Source organism: Zootermopsis nevadensis, unplaced genomic scaffold, assembly GCF_977971745.1.
Source record: "Zootermopsis nevadensis isolate Lab colony 2312 unplaced genomic scaffold, Znev_1.0 Znev_ptg000030l, whole genome shotgun sequence".
In the NCBI taxonomy this organism is placed as follows: Eukaryota; Metazoa; Arthropoda; class Insecta; order Blattodea; family Termopsidae; genus Zootermopsis; species Zootermopsis nevadensis.
Window position 1 is genome coordinate 16,903,955 of NW_028259162.1, and position 19,771 is coordinate 16,923,725.

At 36.1% G+C, this 19,771-nt stretch overlaps 2 protein-coding genes across 3 annotated transcripts in view; both read left to right on the forward strand.

The window, feature by feature from the left end:
• The first annotated feature begins 22 nt into the window (after window positions 1-22).
• On the forward strand, window positions 23-1,068 carry Chchd3 (Coiled-coil-helix-coiled-coil-helix domain containing 3). Its single transcript, XM_022079178.2, has 2 exons — window positions 23-241; window positions 341-1,068. Exons 1-2 carry the CDS (start codon window positions 98-100, stop codon window positions 647-649), a joined length of 453 nt encoding a protein of 150 aa, XP_021934870.1. The 5' UTR covers window positions 23-97; the 3' UTR covers window positions 650-1,068.
• An 8,814-nt stretch (window positions 1,069-9,882) lies between these two features.
• LManII (Lysosomal alpha-mannosidase II) overlaps window positions 9,883-19,771 on the forward strand; it is a 28,636-nt gene continuing 18,747 nt past the window's right edge. For both annotated transcript variants that reach the window (XM_022079177.2, XM_022079176.2), the window contains exons 1-3: window positions 9,883-10,149; window positions 18,969-19,071; window positions 19,554-19,635. In XM_022079177.2, the coding sequence (XP_021934869.2) occupies window positions 9,994-10,149; window positions 18,969-19,071; window positions 19,554-19,635 (341 nt within the window). In that variant the 5' untranslated portion in view covers window positions 9,883-9,993. The remainder of the gene's footprint in view (window positions 10,150-18,968; window positions 19,072-19,553; window positions 19,636-19,771) is intronic.

Consider the following 19,771-nt stretch of genomic DNA (forward strand, 5'->3'; position numbering starts at 1 on the left):
ATTTCTGAAAATATCGGTAGGTGACACAATCATCGTTAATGGTGGAGATAGGTGTAGGTTGTGTGTGACTGAATTTACGTGTCCTGGTGAAAGAAGTATGGGAAGTTCGCAGAGTACTAATACGAGAAGAATATCAATTCCGAATGACGACCCATCTAGCGTTATTAAAGTTTCAGATTCTGTTGTACAACGACTAAAAGGCGGAACAGAAGTTCCGAGGAGTCAGTCAGAATCTCGCCCAGTAAGCCAAACCCAGTCTGATGCCCAAAAGGTAACCTCTTCATATCCACATTCATATTATAGAAGGGGTGTCCCTAAAACTTCTCTTGAAATTCGACAGGATAAAGAAGCGGCACTACAAGAAAACGACCAGTACTGGGAGAGAAGGTTGAAGACGTTGGAGGACAACCATATGTTGATCAGTAGGAAAATGGAAGAAGAATACAGGAAAGCTGTAGATGAGGTTGAGGAATTGTTCTCGCGTTTGCCAGCTAAGCGTGAGCAACCACCTTGTACGATTGCTGGACAGTATGTAAAAGAATGTTATCAGAAAAATCCTAGGGAAGTGTTAAAATGTTCCAAGGAAGTAGAAGCTTTTGCAGCTTGTGTAGATATGAAACGAGTAAACCTTCTCGATAGCAGACAGTAGTACATCATCACTAGCAGATTTGCAGTTGCAGCATATTTTGAAACACCTTTGCTGTATAACAACATTATTTCTTTGGGTTTGTAGTCATATTGTGTTAAATTACTTATATTTTATATCAAGATTTATTTATTGTTTCATTATAAATTAAAATGAGTTGTGTAATTTGATTGAATGTTTTGATTTCTTATCAGATATTATGTATTCTTTTAAGAGACATCCTGCATTTTGATTTAGTTCTCATATTTATTTCTTATAAATAATAGTTACTGAATTTATTTCAAATTGTCATAAAGCTTCAGAACTGTTCTTTGCTGTAGTAAGGTGTTTTAATAGGTTACATACACTCAATTAAAATTTGAAGTGAATAAATTGCAGTGTAATTTGTGAAAGGACAGTATTAAAGTGGCTTATGCAAATTATTATATGTTAGCTTGATGTTTACTTTAAGTCTAGTTTATGTGCTGAACTCTGTTCTTGGAATGCTTCCAGAGTTAATTATTTACCATAGGACATACAATATTTTTCTTTTATGCAGAAGCCAGCTCAAAAATTTAGAAGGTATATAATTTTTTGATACCAGGGTTTTATATTTTAATAACTAAGGAAAGTAATATATTATGCCACCAATGAATGGAATAAATTACCTTTTAATGTCCCTATAAGCAATAAGAAGAAACTCTTGCACATTTGCCACATAAAATAACACTGGGATGTGAAACAACAACTGAGTTGCCTGTACTTGCTTTTACTATTTCTAATTTAGCTTCTTCATCTCGTGCACATCTTGTAGTTTTGAAACCAAAGTACCAACTGTCTACAGCCTTTGAAAATTCTATCACTGATGGTCCATTAAATGTTACAACAAAATATACTATCTTAGAATTTTTATCACAACTTGTTATATCCATGTTGTAATTAAATGTAAGCAAAAAGTTCCTTTGACCAATCTTCCTTAAAGTTCTTCCTGCCTGCTGTTTGAAGCTGCCGTGTTGAAGATACTTCTGTCAACATTGCAGTTTTATTTTACATTTGTTTTCTGATGTCACAAAAAAATAATATTGTTATTCTAAGACCAGCCATTTGAATTGAATTGAATTATTAATATTTTTGTGTTGAGTACATTTTACTGACAATTTCTCATTTCATGTTCTGTACAGTTTGAAAGTATGCCATATCATTTCATGAATGAACGGTTAATCAAATTGGAGCTCCTTTTCTTTAAGGTTTGTGTTAGTTGGAAGTGAATGGTTATTTAAAGACTCTCACCCCAGGGAATGAGCTCCAATAATTATTTAGTGTTATAACTTGTACCTTATTTGTGAATTTTTTGTCTAACTCTGGAAGTAGGCCTTATTTATAAATATTGTCTAGTGTTCCCAATTTCCTGTCTCGACTCCAATCATAATCTCGCTATTTTTCATGCAGCAAAAAAGAAGAGGATGATACTCCTATATGTTACGGGAATATAGAATGTATATGGTGAGACATGTTAAACAGAGAACATGAAGTTCTTGAGGAGATGATTCTATAGCACACACATTACATTATCCAAACACAAGACCGTGGTGTATGACAAGGTAGGAGGTACCTACTAGAGTCTGTTATTCTTTGGTGACAGCAATACACTGCTCCAACAATTTAGTGACGTACATCACTGTGACCACTTGATGAGGCTCTGAGTGTTTTGGGTTATCATTGTGTAGTCTTGTTGGTCGTTCCTAACTTCATCTGAAAAGATAACTAGGGCTTTGGAGTCGGAAGCAATTTTAGGTGGAGTTGGAGTCGGTAAAAATGTACCGACTCTGACGTCGATATAAAATCTTAAGAACATTTTTGCTAACATGAGCAGCCAAGGAGATTCAATGGTGCGTTGAGCCTCATGGTGTGGGAATAATGCTTTGTAACTTTGGCTCTGGTACCTTAAGAATACAAACTGTCTACAAATCAACCGATTTCCGCAATAACCATTGTTCTTATATACTTAAATATAAGGTTATAAGTCCAAAAAGTAGCCTGATGATTCACGTGGTGTTGATGAAATCTCTTATGGTACCATTTACTATTTTAGTAGCTTTACCAATATTAATACATATTGAGCGTATATGAAGGAGTCGGAGGTTTTAGTACCGACAACACAGCCCTGATGATAATCACTGACAAGAGTACATAACAATACAGTCTAGAAGACCACAGTCCACATTGTCGCCACTTTGAAAGCCTTAAATCTTAGAAGTGACAGTGTTTATTTATGACAGGGATGTAAATTGTTAAGCCCTTTCTTGTTAATAATGAAACAGTTTTGTGGCAAAAAAACACTGTGTATTCGCGAGATTTCAGGTTCTCATGGTAATGATTATGAAGATGACTGTCTTCTGTAATGTTGTGCCTATTAGTCTGGTAGAAATTTATGAACATTTTAGAGGTGCAACATCACAGAAGACTCATCATGCTGATGGTGTTGGCAGCAAGTACCTCGGAAAAATTGGTAAACTTCTGCCAGACTACGTGGCACAACATCCCAGGAGACAGTCATCTTCACACACTGTATGTTATACGGAAGGAGGAATATTACTAACTACGCCAAATGCTGTCGTAACAGTTATTCATGTTTAAAGAAATTTACAGGAAGAAAGCTAAGTTAGTGTTGCAGTATTAAAGGGGAATTTTACAAATTCAAAACCCCTCTGAAATGTTTGGGACAACATGAATTGTATTATGTTGTCCCAAACATATTCTATTCTAAAGTGATATTTGGTGATGAAGAGATCAGTATGATTGATCTGCAAATCCATATAAAAAACTGTTGTGTATGTTATCATAATCTTCGAAATAGTACTACAACTCTCTTCTTCTTCTACGGACACTATAGTCCATGGTAAACCTTGGTCTCTTTCATGATTGCCCTCCATTGGTCCCAATCCTGTGACTTTTAGTCTCCAATTTCCAACACCCATTGCCTTCAGATCTTGAACTGAATCCAGACACCTGATAAACAGGACTGCCCACTCATCAAATACCCTCTGGTTTATGTACTTTTCGCGACTGTAATCTTGAGACTTGTGGGGTGAAGGAGGAAAGATATCATCTGCTATGCAGTATAGTAGTATGCTTCAGACTTCCTGCATTCCTTCCTTGCAAGTCTCAAGATTACAGTTGCAAACAGTAGAGTTAACTTCCTGCAAGGGTTCTGCTCCTGCACTCTAAAAAGTTGTCCCAGTCACCTCAACCTTTCTACTTTAATCACTTTCATTATATCTGATTCACTGTGTAATTTATGAAGTTTGTGGTTAAACCTTGATCTTCATTTACCATTTTTCCTTAATTGGGCCATAAATTTTTCTTAATATCCTTCTTTCAAAGATTTGGAGCAATTTTTCATTTTTCCTTGTGAGGTAAGTACAGGCCTTACAGATGTTTTATATAGGGTACATTTTGTCTGTCTCCCTAAATATTGTTAGCTTCATTGTTTCTTTAGGCCGTAACTAGCTCTATTTGCCATTACAGTTCTCTCTTTTATTTCATTAGTAATGATTTTATCTTCTGTTACAGCAGATCCAAGATATTTGAATTCTCTCACCGTTTCAAATTCCTGGTCATCCACTTTAAGCATTCTTGAATTTGTTGGTACCTTTTTGATATTTCCGTCTATCTAGTTTCTTGCATGTTGATTGTAAGTCCCATTTCCTTCGCTGCTATACTGAGGTTTATAATTGCTTCTTTTGGCACACCTTTGATTATCCTCACTAAAACAATATTGTCTGCATATTCAAGTGTCTGAATTGTTTTATTATATATAGTTTCTTCAGTTTCTATCCCTGAATCTCTGACCACCTTCTCTAACCCTAAGTTAAATAGAATACATGACAAGGCATCTCCCAGCTTTAAACCCAGTGATACTCCAAATGGTTCTGATAAATTATTTTGCATCTTAACTCTACATTTTACATTTTTCAAAGTTGCTCTTACCAGTCCAATTAACTTCTGGGGTATTTTAAACTCCTTCATAGCCTCAAGTAATTTCTCCCTATTTATGGTGTCATAAGTGGCTTTGAAATCTATGAAAATGTTGAATGTGCTGATTCCACATTCCAGTGGGGTTTTTTTTCAATAATCTGCCTGACTGTATCTGAAAATATCTATAGTCTTAAAATAAATAATCCATGTTCTTAGATGTTTACTAACAATGAAGCCCATTCCAAAACGTAATTTATCATGACAACTGTAATACGTCATACAATTCTTTTCCAGTATGCTTTTCCCTAGCCATCTGACTTCTTGTATAGTTAACAGATCAATCTTATATTCTTGAGTAGCTTCAGTTAAACTCCTAAGTGCACCACTTCTATATGAAGACAACACATTCCAGGTTCCCACTCGTAAATCCTTAATTTTGCTAGGTTGTCTTCAGTGTTTCCAACTGGCTGCAATCATTAAAATCTTTTAATTTTTTATGGGGGGGGGGGGGGTTGCTAGCCTGGAGGACAAGGGTGTTCCCTTTTGTCTGAGTCACCACCTTTGACCTCACCAGCATGGGAGGCGCTACCAGTAGCTACACTGCCACTGGCATAGTTCTCAGGATCATATGACCACACAAGCCCCATCACTATGCCAAAGTAGGGATACCTGTGGGGGGGCTGCCACCCTCCCACAACTTCATAATTTAAATCACAGACCTGCTACTGGTCTTGAACATTGCTATTACAAAATGCATATATATATATATATATATATATATATATATATATATATATATATATATATATGTAAAAAGATGTCCTAATGGTGAAAGTATAGGGAATATTGGTTGTGTGCAACCGTCTGTCTGTATAGTAAGTAAATGTATTTATCTTGGTGATTGGTAATCATTTGCTGTTAAGGGGTTTTGGACTGGGATAATGTTAATGAATGTATGTGTTGTAACTTTCCATTGTAATACTTTTATGGGATTTTAAGCCTTAAGTCTTCTATTTGTATGTTTGTTGGTTGCTGATCATTTGCTTTTAAGGGGTTTTCGGCCTTACTGGATAATATTTATAACTGTATGTGTATTTACTATAGGTTTTACTGTCTTTTTCACAGGCAGTTTATTAATATAACATATTTTTCATCACCAACAAAGAAAGTGACATTGAGAATGGTAGAAGTGTGTTGTCTACTCCGTCCTGCAGTGGCTTGCAATGCCCCGTGGTCAGCTTACTGAAGATTTAATTTTTTTATATTTTGGCCATTGTAACTTTCCACCGAATTTCCACTGTTTATATAGATATTTGTTTTATTTCATTGAAATTAACAAATTTCTCTTATATCCTTCATTTTGAGATGTTATGTAATATTTGATGGTATGAAGTTACACTGTTCAGAAAGAGAGAGATAGCAAGGCAGTTTTACTCACCCACCTGCCACAACTACTCATTCAAAACAATTGTGACCAAGTGTTGGTATGTCAAAATGACCGTCTCTGCTGTAGAACTCAAGCTAAAGTTGATTTTACATTGTTACTATTGAATACTCAAGGTCACCCATTACAACTACCTTGCCAGCTCCCAAACTGGACAGTAGTAAAGATGAAGTTAGTACTGATACAGATTTTGAAATATTAGTAATGAGCTTATCCCAGCTTTAACTTTACATTGCATTTCCATTAATCATGTATACATTTTTAATTTGTGGTGGTCTTTGCTAATGCCATTGAATTATATCAGACTTTTTGTAACAATCTTAGCTGTCATCTCTGTTAACCCTTACAGCTTAAATTCATTTTGTATTGTGCCTCTAAAAAAGAAAATATTTTATTAATACTAACATGTGAAGCAAACAGGAAAGTCATCATGTTTGAGCTCTTGATTGTCATACGGTATTTAAATACAACTACAGGGGGCACTTAGGAATTATGATGATAATAAGGACATGTGAAGCATAACATTTATAAGTGTTTTGGAAAGGATGCACCAGCACTTCTTGGCAAGAGTTCTGTGTTTATAATGTGGAAAGTATTTTACTTTGCCCATATGTTAAGATTAGCACAGTGAGTGGGAATATTTTCAGGGATGTTGTTGTTTCTTGGCTCTACAACCCGGTTGTGGGTTTTCGCCGCCTCCCTTTCGGAGGTTTCTTGGTCTTGAAGCGTGCATTTATGAGTAGTGAGTGACCAGCCCACTGATTACACAATTTCTACTCAATCCTGATTTGACTGCCAGAGCCATGTAGCAGATTTTCAGGAATGTAGGGAGGAAAGTAATCAAGTATTAAACATATGCTGGCCCTTGTGTTTCCATTTTAGTGGTCTTTGAAGTTTGGAGATATTTTATTCAGGGATTATATAGACTGGAAATTTTATAACCAACAGCTTTCTTACCTCTAAATTGACTGTTGATAAAAATATTAATATAAGTTACATTGTTTACAGACACAAGCCAAAAAATAAAAATATAAATACAAATGACTTGGTATTAAAAGAAGAAAGCTGTGCAATAAATACAATACTAACAGTTTATCATTATTTAAAACTTATTAAAATTATATGTCATGTTACTTGTTGCAGTCTTCATAGGAAGGCTGTTATGTCACAGAAACACAAGAGAATCAGTGCATTGTAATGACTGACCTACTTATATTTGTGATCTAAAACCAATAATATGAGCAGGGCAGGCTGAATGGGGCAGCCACTCAGGGCCCTGCATGGTCATCACAAAATATGCAATTCTTTTTGTACACTCTTCTAGCTTTGAGGATATCAGAATTGTTTAATAATCTTTTAAAACCCAGTGGTAACTATATGTACCTCCTACTTTAATATTAAGTAACTTTACATTTTACCACCAGAGTGTAAGTATGGGTTATGTATGTATGATTCTCAGGGTAAATAAATTGGTCTTTGTTAATGAAGACATTTTGTTCTCTTTGTGGCTTAGGCTGAATTTGTAAATATTTAGACCAACTTAAGCTTCAAAGGGGTAATAATTTCAATTCCAGTTCCTGATCTAGTCTATGCTGAATTGAAGTTTATGTTAATTCAGCTATTTTTGCTTCCGTTCGTTAGTAATGTCTTTCAGTTGTCTCAAGGCTTTAACAGCTATGTTAATGGCTTTACATTGATTTGCCAGCAAAGTAACCAAATGATAGGGTCCAGCATCCCCTTAGGGACACCCAACATGTGGAGATACAGTGACTTTATAATTCTGATTAAAGTCTTGAGACAAAATTGTTTTTGCATATGCTAATTGAATGCTGCAAGGTGACATCTGTAGCTGTGACAAGACTACTCTGCAGGATGAATCATCAAGATTGTATAGCCTTGCTCTCATGCCATAAAGAGACACCATCTATAATTCTGACCCCTTAGCTCTGATATACATGCTATTTCTGTGCAAAGAATTGGGTTATGTGTTCCAAACTAATTTTGCATGCAAAGATTTAATTAGGAAACATGTCACAGATAAAAGATACAGAACAAGCCAGTAAGTATCTAGATGAAGAATAAGAATCATATTTAATTATATACTGCAAAAAAAATTGTAGTCTTTTAGATCATGTACATTTACTATGCCATCTGTGGAGGAAATTTTGAAATGAAGCAAGGTGAGTGGTCAGTAGCCTATCTTCATCCTGGAAGTCTCACTTCACATGCTCCTCCTTGCACATTTTGAGGTATCTAGGGAGTTAATTTTATGAACAGGTGATCTATGTTTATTGGGATTCATTGGATTTAGGAGACGTAGGATATATGTATGCTTTTTTTCTTTTAATTATGAAGGTGTTTATATATATTTGTAGCTATCAAAGTAGCACATTTTATAAATCTGAATTCTCATGTGGGAATATTAACTTTAATTTGGGATGAACACTCCCATTAAGTTGCTAGTAAATGGGAGAGCAGTTGATGCAAATTATTAAATTGGTTTAACAAGTATGTGTTTATGGACGTTACTAAAAGTTGCTTAGGAAACTGGAAAATTTTATAAAAGATAATATTTTTTACTAATATGTTTTCAAGTCAGGATATGACAAATTTGTTTGCATACTTGAACCATGACATACTTATATGTTAAATATTGTGCTCAAGTACTTTGTACTGTCAAAAATATTCAAAGTGAGGATACTTTGTTTCCACGGGCTGTACACCACTGATATATTTAAAATAATGAACAATGCTTTCTTCACATTGTCAGTGAAAAGATTCATCTTTCTAGCTCCTGAGAGATGGGGACTTTCCACTGAGCATAGCCATGGAAAACAACAGAAGAGTAACTAAGAACATGGGAAGGATACTGATACAGCATGAAGAAAAGAAAATTTTGTTACAGACTTCCAGGAAACAAGTCAAAGGCCAAGGTTCATGGCGTATCTAATCTTTGTTTATATTTATTCTTTGCTCTTTAAGATGTGTAATACGATGAACTGTACAAGAGTGGCCACTGTCACCAAGATGGGAAAGTTTTTGCTTTAAAAATGAAGAGTGCAAACATCAGTCTTTTACATTTTTTGTTCAAAAATTTCTGACTGAGGAACTGATATGACTCCATACGTTTTTCCTTTGCAGATCGAAGTTTATTCTTACTAATGGCGGCTAGACGAAAGCTTTCATCTTGCTATATTTCAAAGTAGTGTTTGAGGTTCTCATGGTGGTGGGTTGTAGTGCCGTGTAATCTGGTAGAAATTTGCCAACGTTTCAGAGGTCGTTACTGCCTCCATCATTAGGACGATGATTGGGGACAGCGAAGACCCCGTAAACTTCTACCATACTATATGGCTCTACAACCCAGAAGGTACCCATCTTCCAGCCATGCCTCTCCATTTTCTGAGCAATCACCTACAGAGAGTTTTCTCTGCTGAAATTATTAGTTCCTTTTCGTGTTTTCGATGTGGGCTACATGTGCTTACTGTAACTTCCTGTAGTGATGTGCAGTACATAACACTATAGGAAATGAGTGTAACTCAGAAGTTCTCCCTGATATTCTTTGATCGATATTGAAACATCTCGACCAATAAGCTTATGTAGGTAGTTCAATTTGTTTACAGCGTGTGAATTTGAATTTTCTCCTCGTAGGTGGTAATTGTGGGTTAACAAATTACGAAAATCGCTATTTAAACGAAATCTGTACGAAATATATGACCACAAATTACATTTGTACTAACGTCTTGCCTGTCAGTAATGATGCGAGAGGGATGTTTGACATCGTGTACTTCGACCTTATGATGATGCTGCTGCATGTGCGCAGGGTTGCCAATTCTTGCTAACAGAGACTAGTTGGCTTGGCTGTCCAGGGATGGGCTAAGCGAGACTACTGTTCAGTACGTGTTAGTCGGTCATTTGTGTTGGCGAATGGTTGCGGTCACTGTTAAATATGGGATGGTTGTGTCAGACGCTTATTTTCATGGCAGTATGGTGCTTCGTGGTGCATAATGGCTTCACCACCCCAGTCACAGATAACATACTTATTACAACACCGCCCACCGCAAAACCGCCATCAAAACATGAAGACTCAAACTGTGGATATGAGGTTAGTTAGAATAAGTTTTTTACAGGAGCGTGATCAGATTCTGGACATGAAAGTCTGGGAAATTATACATAACGCACAGTGGGTGCTGTTTTACATCGCATTGGCTTATGCTTGAGATAGTATAAATAAAGGATGAATATGAAGATGATTATGAACAGCGAAATGTCGGGATTGGTCACCCCCTATCACATGCTGTACAAGTGTTTGCATGCATAATTACAGATTGAGGGAATAACGTCAATTTTATATACAGTGGATTCCGGTTTATCGGGACTAGAACACTTTGGCCTAATTAAGCGGCTGCCCCAATTATGCGAAGTTACACAGACAAACTCCCATTTATTGAACAACAAAAATACTGTAAATGAATTCTGGAACAAATGGTACAGATCAGAGAAAAATATTTACGCTAAAAACAAGTTACATTTAATGTATGTATGTAGTTTCTAACAGTTAATGATGTTGGAGGAATTTATCGAGTGTACCCTGCCGTGTTCTCTTGATTGACTGCAACTGAACAAAATCAGCGCATTTATCTAGTGTAGAGATAGGACTACCTTCATTGCCTTCTTGCATGAAGTAGCGTCGTAATCCAGCAACAAATTTCTGGTTAGTTATTCGCTCAAGCTCAGGTGTGTCGTCCTCATCACTTTCCTGGTCTTCTGATGTCTTTTGGTGCAATTTGTTCAACAATTGCGTCCTCATAATCTTTTAATTGTAACAATGAAGACTATTGTCGATGCATGCAAACTCTTTGTGTTGTACTTCCTAAATGTCATTTTCACTGTCGGTCGTATCTGGTATCTCCAAGCCTGAAAGCTTAAAACCACAGTGAGCAAAGCAGTTTGGAGTGGTCTTGCTGCTTATTGCTCGTCAACTATTGGCGACAAACTATTGCTTGTAAATCTTTTACAAGCAATAGTTCCTGACTTCCTTGGCTGTTGAAGATGGTGTCAGTACATTTTCTTCAATTGCTTCAAGGATGTGGTTTACCAACTTTCCACGATATATGGTCTTCCATTTTTTTATAATTCCCATGTCCATTGGCTGCAACAAGGATGTGCTGTTGAGAGGCAGAAATTCCAGATGGATGTTTTTCAAACAGTCTAAATGAGGGTGTGTCGCACAGTTGTCAAGAAGCAGCAAAACTTTTCTTGACTTCCGTTGTAATTCCACGTCCCAACTCATTAGCCATTTATTAAAAATTTCAGAAGTCATCCACGCATTTTTGTTAGCGTGGTAAACTTTCCATTCAAATCCACTTAAAACATCGTTCGTTACTGAGTGAGTCAGCCCACATAGTGATCACAATTGCTGCAAGCAAAATCTCTTACGTAGTCTGAATTAGTGATGAGCGATAAACAATGACCTGTGATTTTGTCACTGTGATCAGAAAATCACGATCACTGCAGTGGTTAAAGTGCTCACTAAACAGTGATCACAGTGATTCTTAATTTCTTAAGGTGGCGACTGACTTGTAACATTTACTCGTAATGTAACATTCGCGGCGAGCATGTTACATTACACCACAACTGGTGAGGCGCATCGAATGCTCGTTTTGAACGCTCGGCTTGACTGTGCTCGTGTGTGCTCGATTCATTTCGTTCAATATGTCGGACGTGGAGGTTGTGTTATCTTTGTTTCATTTAATACGCTACTCTTATCTAAAGAACTCGTGAATGCTCGTTACGACGCCTTTCGACTGACTGACTTGTAATGTAACACTCAAAGGGATTCGCGAAAAAACCGACAACACGATGGAGCGCCCGCGAGCGTGAGCGGCTCGCATCGAGCGGCTCCGTTCGCTGTCTTCACTTGTGTAATGCTCGATTTGTAACACGTTACATTACAGGCAAATGTTACAAGTCAGTCGCCACCTTTATGCATCCTAGCGAGAACACGGTAATCTATTTTGACTGCTCAGAGCAGTTTAGAGTCAGATCACAGTGATTCTCAGTAATTTCTTATACATCCTAGCGCATCCTAGTGAGAAAACGGGACACTACAGTATTTTGACAGCTCAGTTCTACTGTCTGTTAATATTAAATAAACGATTTCTATACATTTTGTTTCATTTAAAACTTGATTCTGTTTTATAATGTATATTAAATAAATTATATTGTCCATATCATCATACATGGAGCATAATAATAATGCATTTGACTATACAAATTGCTATAGGCCTACTGGTACTGCTATCTTTAAATAATATTATTATACAGTGCTAATGTATTTACCTTGTGTTCAGTTTTCAAAATGGCTGATTGCTTGCAACATACAATATTGTATAGGAAATGTTATATTTTGAAAAGAATATTAGTTTAAAATACAATATTCTTGTAATAAAATAATTTTATTTTACTTTTTAAATAACCATTATTTCAAATACAACTTACACATTCTGAATTTTCGACATGTTAATTTCTGTAATTTTAGTACTCATAACATCAGCTGTACTGTAATCACACGTAAACAGAGCAGCAACAGACAGCCAGTCATATTCGCAGTAGCATTACTGTGTACCACCACAGTCAATGTTAAATCACAGCCGTGACAGAATGCTAAATGCATGCTCGCATCTCGATCACTGTTTCACTGCGTAAGATCACTGTGATTGAGCAATAACAGTCAAACCTGTTTTCACAGAAGAGCAGTTTAACTCATCACTAGTCTGAATACGCAAGTGAGTGAAACAACGACTCCTCCACGCCACGCGCGCGCCATCTAGCAGTCACTGTCCCGATTAAACGGCATGGTGTCACAAATAAGCGAAGCAAATTCCGGTTATTTTCTCGATTTTTTATTGTTTTTTTTTTTTAGATTCGTCCCAAATAAACGGCTGGCCCTATTAACCGGAATCCGCTGTATATGGTTGGAAAATAATTATAATTTAGTAATCAGCTCCTGTATCTAAGACTTGAGGTTCTCACAGCGGTGAATATGAAGATTTCTGTCTTCTGGGTTATTGCGCTGTGTAGTCTGGTCGATGTTAACCAACGTTTCAGAGGTCATACTGCCTCCGTCATCAGGGCGATGACGGAGGCAGTATGACCTCTGAAACGTTGGTTAACATCGACCAGACTACACAGCGCAATAACCCAGAAGACAGAAATCTTCAGCTCCTGTATCATTCGTATGGAGGGAAACAAATATGAAAGCGCCCGATCAAGGTAGCCTCCTAATGCGAAACTGTCACGGTTTCCAGTCTCCGACGTCGATAAGCAATTGCAAGAACCGTTTTAAATACGAACTTGCAGCGTTAATCAGAACGTAAAAGTAAACGCCGTGTGACGGATGAGAGATGTTGCCATGTTGTTCTATGACTAGAAGAATTAAATAAACTAACATTATAATAGCGATTCAATGCATGTGCTGTTCCTTCGATCTATCCGAACTTCAGTTATGTAGTTTTCACCTTTCTGGTCTTGGCTGTCGATTGTTTCCTCTTTTGATGTTCCGTGGGGCTAATCACGCATCACAAAACTCGACACTGTTGTATGTGCAAACTGTCATCACATGAAATAAATCGTCTAACAGTCTCTGAGCGTCGCGTTAAGAAATTGGTTTTATGTACAGTGTCTATGAAGTGTCCCACTTTTCGCCATGTAGGCGCTTGTGAGGAAGATATCTCCGACTTATTCTTAACCTCGGAACTAGATGGGGGTGAGTGGGGAGCGTACCATTGGATATCTGGACGCAGAGGCTAGAGGAAAAATTCTCTGCCCCCGTCGGGATCGATACCCGTTCGTCTAGTCCGTAGCCAGTCACTTTATTGACTGAGCTACCCCGGCACGATACTTATATGAAAGACGGAGATTCAACAGCTCAGCTTCTGTTAATTTCTCAGAAAGTACTTGCTCTGTGCAGTTTTTTAAATTTATTTTTAATACTTGGATTATGGACCACTGAACAAAGCGGTCGGGAACTTCGACCCTGTTTGAAAAGTAGAAATTAAGGGAGGGCATTACCGTATTGGCCAGTTGCTCGATCTGCATGACGTTCACATGAAAGGGATGGGTGTGCACATCATGAACTCCGATGCTTTGAACCTGTGATCGTAAGCAAGGTTTTGCGTTATTGAAATAAAACACGTGTTTTGTATTTGTTGCACGCAACTACTTCACGTGTAAAAAAGTCACCTGGGGTTAATGTAGGCATGAAAATTTGTAGGTACACTTAGTGTCGATGATTTACATGTATGTAGGTGCAACGACCGCAGTCCACAAGACAGCGGAAAAGGTTGACATTCGATCGAGGAAAGATGCGGTAGGAATAGTCGATGCAATTATTGCAAGAACAGCGCAGCCGTCTGACCTGCTAGGCTGGGCCGTTTCCTGGTCGAGTTATGCAGACACATACCTGGCAACAAGATAGGCTTCTAAAGAAATGACAGCTGACATTGCTTTTGTCCCAGCAAGTGGAATGCGATCTTTACGCGGCCGTCTGCGCAACGATGTCGATTAGAATGAATAGAATTAAATTTATTTACATTCCATAGATCCTTCATAGGCGTAACTAAACCAAGGATATAGAATATGTCATAATACAAATATACAATACAATAGATTAAATACAAAGCTTTAACAGCTATTTACAGACATATCTGATATGTATTACAGTAAAGTATTTACATCAAGGAATTATCACCATAAAAACGTATTTATAAAACTGAGAATTATCCAAAAGTAAATACTTTTACTGTGTAGGAATAAAATAAGAGATGCTTTTTTCATGCTGGCTTAAACACAATTATGTCATGATTTAAACTGTTTGTGGTAGGAGGAAGATGATTGAATAAATTATTTCCAGCATAGAAAATTCTTTTTGATATTTGCAGAGGTTAGCGTTTGACACATGAAGGTTATGTCTGCCCACAGCAAATGATAATACTGAAAATACGAAGTCACAGGCTAGTTGGAGAATATTAATCTTCTTAAATAATTCCCTACAAGAGACTCTTTGTAATTCCTACAATTATTCTAATGACTTTGTTTTGAATATAAAATACTTTTTCGGTGTCTGTTTAGCTTCCCAAAAAATAATTCCATATGACATAATGGAATGGATGTAAGTAAAGTAAACTAATTTTAAACTGTGTATTTTCATTACTGACACTTATGTTCGCATAGCAAAACATTATGAATTTATTTTAAGGGCAATTCATTCAATATGTTTTCCAGTTTATGGTATTGTCAGTTTGTATGCCAAGAAATGATTTGTTTCAACTTCTTCAGTTGTTTTATTTTATACCCTATGTTCAGATTAACACAAGTTTTGTTGTTACTACAAAATTTCGTGGAGTTTGTTTTGTCAAAATTTAATGTGAGGTTATTGGCTTTAAACCATTTGATCAAGCTAGCAAAGATATCATTCATGTAATTTCAAAATTTGTTAATTTCTAGATGTGAAATAATACTAGTATCATCAGCAAATAGGTTTAGACTGAGAGTTGATGGTTGCAGACAGATCATTGACATATATGAGGAAAAGTAGAGGGCCAAGTATTGAACCTTGAAGAACCCCATGTTTTATAACACCCTAGTTTGAGTAGGTGCTATGGTATGAATCTGATTATTTTATTTGAACCAACCTGTCAGCCCTGGAGTGCTGAGAAGTAATGGGAGCGACCTTGGGCCTGGGTGAGGGCTGGCTGAACTAGGAGGGTAGTGCAGTATCTGTCTTTGTGTTGTGCTGGCACAGGTTGGAGGGAGGGAATATCTAGTACTATTCTCGCTAGTACAGTGGTCCCTCTAGCTCAAACCGCGGTGGAAGAGGAGTTGGGCTGGTTGTATACTGGAGTGTTCTTCCAAGATTTAGAGGTAGCTACTTCTTTGTTGAATTGTATTTTGCTGAGTTTTGTGTACTGGAGGAGTGGTTGGCTTCACCAGGAGTAATTAACTATCCTATCTCTCAGCTTTATTTATTTTTTATTGTAAGATTGTGTGGTAAATTATGTTCATTGTCCATGAGGGGGGATCACTGTGGGAAGCAATGACAGATAGAAGTAGAACCTCCCCTGTTTGGTTGTTTTCTGAAGAGGCACTTCGGTTCATATTTCTACTTACTATTTCCTGTCGTAAAGGCATGATTTAAACCACTGTCATCCTATATCTTGAATTCCATTCATTACACAATCATGTTCTTTGGTAAGAACACAAGATATTCTGCCAACATGCAATTTGTTATAAGATGTCATTTGTATAATTGAATGTTGAGAGATTTTTTTATAAATTCATCTAAAAAGATGTTTCAGTTCAAGAAATCACTTTCTCTCTTATACATGACTTTCTCAAATATTTTAGAGAATGCTGTTAGTAACAAAATTGATCCCTACCTGGATATTCAAGTTTTTCCCTTTTTTTATACAGAGGCCTCACTTTTTAATGTTGAAGTCATTCTGGGAAAGCTCCTGTTGCCATTGACTGATTGTACAGAAAACTTAAAGGAGCACTTGTAGTTATTGCAGCTTTAGGGTAACTTTGTTTGTATTCCATCATAACTACATGAATGTTTTGACTTGAGAGAATTTATTTTATTTTTAATTTAAATTGGGTAAAAGATTTATATTTGAGAAGGCTTTCAGAGTAGCTTCAGCTGGATACTTTGTTGCATTTTGTCAAGTTTCTGGTGATTGTTTGTTGTTCTATGATTTTTAAGAAGTTCGTAATAAGAGTTTGCTATGAGTTTAGGACTTTATTACATTATCATTAATCCTTATTGATGAGGTCTCGTCTTCTGTAAATATTTACCTCTTTCCTTTTTTCACAATTTTGAAGACTGTTTTTACTTTATTGTCAGACTCCAATATCTGTTTGTTGTAATACACACATTTGATCTCTTTAATGGCCCGAGTTAATATTTTGCAATATTTCATGTAGTGAATTTTCATTGTTATGTTGCTGCTAGATCAGATATTTTGTAAAGGTTTTGTTTATGTTTACAAGATGTTTTGATGTCCTTGGTTATCTATTCATTATTATCGAACACCCTTCTTTCTGTTTTGGTTGGAATATTTGTTTCTTAAGTTCTTAAGAAGATTTTAGGAATGCATTAAATTTTGTATCGACAACTTGGTTACTTAATACTGATTCCCAGTTTTCATTACTTTTGTGTGTTGTAAAATATTTAATAGTGTCATTATTTATAAATATAGTTTGTTTCCTATAATTATGACTGCTGGAAGTTTATTTTATATTTTTTATGTAGAAGTAGAGCATCATGATCAGATAGCCCATTAACCACTGATTCAATAAAAATATTATCTTTCTTGGAACTGTTTATAAAAACATCAGAGTCATTAGTGGAGTAAATTTGAATTTTTGTGGGGAAATTTACTATTGATATGAGATTAAATGTTGTAAATAGAGAGTTTAGACATTGTTTGTGGTAACTTTCAATAAGATAATTAATATTTGCCACCGCAGACAACAAATTCTGCTTTAGATTTGTTGAGATAATTTATGATACTTTTAAAATAAATGTTTAAAGTAGTTCAGAATCACCTTTGGGTGCTAGGACATACATGTTGGAGAAATTATAGTTGCATGACACAACATTCTATGCACTGTTCATTGTAATGATGCATTATATGTACCTGATTGAATTTTGAGTCCTTTTTGACAAAGATAGTTTTCCTTTTGAAAGTTTTGGTCTGCTCTAACTAGCTCCTAGAGTATAATTGTTTAGATTAACCTGTAAGATCTCTGGTGCTTTCATATGATGTTCAGTTAGACACAGAATATGGGGTGAACATGCATTATTAACTGACACTGATAATTTATCATTGTTGTTGGACAGACTTCTAACAGTTTGTGTTGTACTACAAAAATGTTATTTTGATTGTATTCTAAATTTAGGATTGGCTTATTCACAGTGATTTGGATAGCTTTTAATTATTTAATTTTAGATCTGGGCTTTAACCTGAGAAAGGCATACTTCTTAGACCAATGATTACAGGAATCTTACCAAAATCTGGTTTGCATCTAATCTCACTAAGAATAAGTTTCACTAGCTTCTCCTTACCGCTTGAATTAAGGCGCAGTCCATTTATGGTTTGGTCAAATCTCTCTATAGATGATACATCAGTTAATCCAATATGGGATCTGTTTGCATTCCAGAGCACACACTCAAGTCTTAAATTTTCTCTCCTTACCCACTTGCTCATATGAGGCGTGTCGTGTTGCTTGAGAAGACCACCAAAACTGACATTATGTACGATGTTCTTGGCAATGCTGTCCAAATCTTTTTCAATTTGATAATTAAAGTCCCTGTCAAGGCTGTTTCCTGGCCCTTGTACAATGCTCACATGATCCTCCTTAGTAAAGATTAATGGGTTCACGGTAAATAAATTAAAAGGCAAACTTAAACCCAGTTTGATAAGAATTTGGTAATTCCATTTTGTCCACATCGTATGTAATGAGTTTCTTTGTTGGAGTATTGTTTCTGAGAACTTGAAGGCTTATGGTACTGGCATTGGCTGAGGTGAATGGACTTCCCTTGCTAGTGTCTGCTTGTAGACAGCTTGTTATAGCAGGAGTTTTATGGTTTTTCCCAGTTTTTTTATGAAGTTTCCAGGATAGTTCTTAGAAATAGGCCATGACTGCTGTGTCCTTCAGCTTTTCCACATTTGAGATTTGAAGTTCTCCTGGCTGTTGGCAGTTTTGGTCTTCTGCACTGTGACACAATGCAACTTCCATACATAATATATGATCATTCTACCTTAGCAAATTCATTGCTAAATAACCAGAACAATTATGCTATTTAAACTTTGCTGTAATATAATCAGTTGAATCAATAATGAGTTTATTGGTTTGTTGCAGTCTTGCACCAAGGCAAAACCTGGTAAGCTGAATGTACATTTGGTGCCCCATACTCATAATGATGTTGGCTGGCTCAAGACTGTGGATCAGTATTATTATGGCAGTAAGTTGTAGTATTTATAAATTCAGGGATGTTTTTTGGGGACCAAGGGTCATGGCATAACTTAAGAGTTTACTGACAAAATATGTTTAACCAGAATCTCACATCAGAATTGATACAGTATTCATATTATTTATAATGAGTGCATTTGAATCAGTTAATGTTCTTTTATGAACTTCTGTAACAATAATTCTGAAGTGCAGCAACCAGATGTTAACATGAATAATAAAAATTGTTGCAAATAATTTGAATTAAAGTGTTAATTTTTGTTCCAATCTTGGGATTTCCTTTAGCCGAATATCCTTATTTTATAAAGAAAAGGAAGATTTTGTATATTCACTTATTGTTATGTGTCAGGGTACTCGTTATAGCCTCGTAGCCATAGAACCTTGCAATTGAGAATTTTATTACTTATTTAATGAAGTGAAATGTGTTTATAATTAATCATGTGTGAAAATGTAGTAATATGGATATGTTTCTTGTAGGTAAATCCAGCATTCAGAAGGCTGGAGTGCAGTACATAATAGATTCAGTGCTGACAGAACTTCATCATGACCCAGAGAAAAGGTAGGGGCATGTTTCTTTAGCAAAGTTATAGTATTTAAATAAATTATGGTTGGTGTAGTCAGTGTACTGGATTTTTTAACTCCACATGTGCTAAACCAAAGACATTTACAGGTGTTCCTTGATTAAATTCAATGTG

Coding starts and splice junctions, on each gene's coding strand:
- Chchd3 (XM_022079178.2), top strand. CDS start 98: ATGGGAAGTTCGCAGAGTACTAATACGAGAAGAATATCAATTCCGAAT. Junction 242..340: donor GTCAGTCAGAATCTCGCCCA/GTAAGCCAAACC, acceptor GAAATTCGACAG/GATAAAGAAGCGGCACTACA.